This window comes from Salvelinus sp. IW2-2015, unplaced genomic scaffold (assembly GCF_002910315.2).
Source record: "Salvelinus sp. IW2-2015 unplaced genomic scaffold, ASM291031v2 Un_scaffold5940, whole genome shotgun sequence".
NCBI lineage: Eukaryota > Metazoa > Chordata > Actinopteri > Salmoniformes > Salmonidae > Salvelinus > Salvelinus sp. IW2-2015.
This window is the reverse complement of record NW_019947205.1, coordinates 19,512-24,053: the sequence shown is the minus strand read 5'-3', so window position 1 is coordinate 24,053 and position 4,542 is coordinate 19,512. Positions and strand designations below refer to the sequence as shown.

The 4,542-nt window shown below is 47.1% G+C and overlaps 1 protein-coding gene across 1 annotated transcript; it reads right to left on the bottom strand.

Annotated features, from left to right (window-relative positions):
- Window positions 1-242: 242 nt before the first annotated feature.
- Window positions 243-914, bottom strand: LOC112078602 (G-protein coupled receptor 26-like). Its single transcript, XM_024144783.2, has one exon. It carries the CDS (start codon window positions 912-914, stop codon window positions 243-245), a length of 672 nt encoding a protein of 223 aa, XP_024000551.2.
- Window positions 915-4,542: the final 3,628 nt, after the last annotated feature.

The window sequence follows — 4,542 nt, the reverse complement described above, 5'->3', positions numbered from 1 at the left end:
ACACAATAGAACACAAGTAGAATAGCATCACAATAGAACACAATAGAACACAGTAGAATAGAAAACAAATATAACATAAGAGTAAAAACACAATAGAATAGAACACAATAGAACACAACAGTATAGAACACAAAATAATAGAATAAAGAAATGTCCCATGATGCACTGTTCTGGTTTGAACATGAAATGTAAACAACAGTGAGTAAGGTGCACAGAGGAAGACACAAGTCAAACACCTCCTCTTACCTTGGCTGAATATCCACAAGCAGCACTAAAGTCTGCATCGTGATKACGTCTATCCGTTTACAGTGGAACCTGGCCACCTTCAGCACCTTCAGGTAGGTGACGCACAGGACTAGAAACGACAGGAGAAAGGTGAGGGAGTGYAAKACCACAGTGAAGATAACAAACGGGGTCTGACTGTTCTCCGTCGCGTCGGAGAGAGTGCAGGACGCGTACAGCGGATGGTATCCCACCCACGAGAGACAAACCGCCGCCGTCGAAAAACACACGCAATGTATCCACGTGTAACCGAGCACGAGAGCTGCATCTCTATGTCGTATCCTAGAATGGTACCTCAACGGAAACACGACAGCGATCCACCTGTCGACGCTCAGAGCGGCCACGCTCAACATCGAATTAGRCGTTAAAAAAGTCTCKGAGAAGCCGACGAACTGACAGAAGGCGTCACTCCCAGGCTGACCCTCGTTGACGAGWCCCGCCAGAGTTAGAGGCATGTTGSAAACAGTCAGCAACAAGTTACAGAAAGTYAGGTTGAGGGTGAACACGCAGGGCACCTGCTTCCTGATCTCCGGGTTGTACAGAAAGCAGATCAGCACCACGGCGTTGGACAGCAACGACACGACTATAACGACGAGCATCGAGACGGAGAGAAGCACTTCCGCAGTGGCCATGGCGTGTGTCCCAGTCACTTATTATAAATCTGCCTTTTCGGTAACGATGATGTCCAGATCCAGCCACCGTATGTGGTTACAGAATYAAGGCATGGTGTTAGCTGGAAGACATTCCCGGGTTAAATCCCGTGGAGCTCAACCATGTCTCTCCTCTGCCTCGTTGTCCTCGGACTTCTACTGCAGGAGCCAGCAGAGGGGATGGGGAAGTCCATCAAGTTGGGCGGATTCCAAACATAACGAGAGAGGACGAGACGTGCAGGAGAAATCTGAGCGAGTTAACTCCCCCATTTACGACTAAGTGCAAGGAAACCCCAGCTGTCAGGCGCTGTGCCAATACCCTCTGCAGTGGTGTTATCTTCTGTGATGCTGCGCTCTCAAGACAGCTCCCTTCACACTCTCTCTCTTCAGAATAGACTGAGTGGGAGGTAGATCTCTCTCTGTCTCTCTCTTCAGAATAGACTGAGTGGGAGGTAGATCTCTCTCTCTCTCTTCAGAATAGACTGAGTGGGAGGTAGATTTCTCTCTCTCTTCAGAATAGACTGAGTGGGAGGTAGATCTCTCCTCTCTCTTCAGAATAGACTGAGTGGGAGGTAGATCTCTCTCTCTCTTCAGAATAGACTAGTGAGGTAGATCTCTCTCTCTCTTCAGAATAGACTGAGTGGGAGGTAGATCTCTCTCTCTCTTCAGAATAGACTGAGTGGGAGGTAGATCTCTCTCTCTCTCTCTCAGAATAGACTGAGTGGGAGGTAGATCTCTCTCTCTCTTCAGAATAGACTGAGTGGGAGGTAGATCTCTCTCTCTCTTTCAGAATAGCCTGAGTGGGAGGTAGATCTCTCTCTCTCTTCAGAAATTGAGTGGGAGGTAGATCTCTCTCTCTCTTCAGAATAGACTGAGTGGGAGGTAGATCTCTCTCTCTCTTCAGAATAGACTGAGTGGGAGGTAGATTCTCTCTCTCTCTTCAGAATAGACTGAGTGGGAGGTAGATCTCTCTCTCTCTTCAGAATAGACTGAGTGGGAGGTAGATCTCTCTCTCTCTCTCTTCAGAATAGACTGAGTGGGAGGTAGATCTCTCTCTCTCTCAGAATAGACTGAGTGGGAGGTAGATCTCTCCTCTCTCTCAGAATAGACTGAGTGGGAGGTAGATCTCTCTCTCTCTCTCTCAGAATAGACTGAGTGGGAGGTAGATCTCTCTCTCTCTCTTCAGAATAGACGGAGTGGGAGGTAGATCTCTCTCTTCAGAATAGACTGAGTGGAGGTAGATCTCTCTCTCTCTTCAGACTAGACTGAGTGGGAGGTAGATCTCTCTCTCTCTTCTTCAGAATAGACTGAGTGGGAGGTAGACTCTCTCTCTCTCTTCAGAATAGACTGAGTGGGAGGTAGATCTCTCTCTCTCAGAATAGACTGAATGGGAGGTAGATCTCTCTTCTCTCTTCAAGAATAGACTGAGTGGGAGGTAGATCTCTCTCTCTTCAGAATAGACTGAGTGGGAGGTGATCTCTCTCTCTCTTCAGAATAGACTGAGTGGGAGGTAGATTCTCTCTTCTCTCTTCAGAATAGACTGAGTGGAGGTAGATCTCTCTCTCTCTTCAGAATAGACTGAGTGGGAGGTAGATCTCTCTCTCTCTTTCAGAATAGACTGAGTGGGAGGTAGATCTCTCTCTCTCTTCAGAATAGACTGAGTGGGAGGTAGATCTCTCTCTCTCTTCAGAATAGACTGAGTGGAGGTAGATTCTCTCTCTCTCTCTCAGAATAGACTGAGTGGGAGGTAGATCTTCTTCTCTTCAGAATAGACTGAGTGGGAGGTAGATCTCTCTCTTCAGAATAGACTGAGTGGAGAGGTAGATCTCTCTCTCTCTTCAGATAGACTGAGTGGGAGGTAGATCTCTCTCTCTCTCTTCAGAATAGACTGAGTGGGAGGTAGATCTCTCTCTCTCTCTTCAGAATAGACTGAGTGGGAGGTAGATCTCTCTCTCTTCAGATTAGACTGATGGGAGGTAGATCTCTCTCTCTCTCTTCAGAATAGACTGAGTGGGAGGTAGATCTCTCTCTCTTCAGAATAGACTGAGTGGGAGGTAGATCTCTCTCTCTCTTCAGAATAGACTGAGTGGGAGGTAGATCTCTCTCTCTCTCTTCAGAATAGACTGAGTGGGAGGTAGATCTCTCTCTCTCTCTTCAGAATAGACTGAGTGGGAGGTAGATCTCTCTCTCTCTCTTCAGAATAGACTGAGTGGGAGGTAGATCTCTCTCTCTCTCTCTTCAGAATAGACTGAGTGGGAGGTAGATCTCTCTCTCTCTTCAGAATAGACTGAGTGGGAGGTAGATCTCTCTCTCTCTCAGAATAGACTGAGTGGGAGGTAGATCTCTCTCTCTCTTCAGAATAGACTGAGTGGGAGGTAGATCTCTCTCTCTCTCTCTTCAGAATTGGAGTGGGGAGGTAGATCTCTCTCTCTCTTCAGAATAGACTGAGTGGGAGGTAGATCTCTCTCTCTCTTCAGAATAGACTGAGTGGGAGGTAGATTCTCTCTCTCTCTCAGAATAAGCTGAGTGGGAGGTAGATCTTCTCTCTCTCTTCAGAATAGACTGAGTGGGAGGTAGATCTCTCTCTCTCTCTCTTCAGAATAGACTGAGTGGGAGGTAGATCTCTCTCTCTCTCAGAATAGACTGAGTGGGAGGTAGATCTCTCTCTCTCTTCAGAATAGACTGAGTGGGAGGTAGATTCTCTCTCTCTTCAGAATAGACTGAGTGGGAGGTAGATCTCTCTCTCTCTCTTCAGAATAGACGGAGTGGGAGGTAGATCTCTCTCTTCAGAATAGACTGAGTGAGAGGTAGATCTCTCTCTCTCTTCAGATAGACTGAGTGGGAGGTAGATCTCTCTCTCTCTCTTCAGAATAGACTGAGTGGGAGGTAGATCTCTCTCTCTCTCTTCAGAATAGACTGAGTGGGAGGCTCCGTCTCTCTCTTCAGAATAGACTGATGGGGGTAGATCTCTCTCTCTCTCAGAATAGACTGAGTGGGAGGTAGATCTCTCTCTCTTCAGAATGACTGAGTGGGAGGTAGATCTCTCTCTCTCTTCAGAATAGACTGAGTGGGAGGTAGATCTCTCTCTCTCTCTTCAGAATAGACTGAGTGGGAGGTAGATCTCTCTCTCTCTCTTCAGAATAGACTGAGTGGGAGGTAGATCTCTCTCTCTCTCTTAGAATAGACTGAGTGGGAGGTAGATCTCTCTCTCTTCAGAATAGACTGAGTGGGAGGTAGATCTCTCTCTCTCTTCAGAATAGACTGAGTGGGAGGTAGATCTCTCTCTCTCTCTTCAGAATAGACTGAGTGGGAGGTAGATCTCTCTCTCTCTCTTCAGAATAGACTGAGTGGGAGGTAGATCTCTCTCTCTCAGAATAGACTGAGTGGAGGTAGATCTCTCTCTCTCTTCAGAATAGACTGAGTGGGAGGTAGATCTCTCTCTCTCTCTTCAGAATAGACTGAGTGGGAGGTAGATCTCTCTCTCTCTCTTCAGAATAGACTGAGTGGGAGGTAGATCTCTCTCTCTCTAGAATAGACTGATGGGAGGTAGATCTCTCTCTCTCTCTTCAGAATAGACTGAGTGGGAGGTAGATCTCTCTCTCCTCTCTCT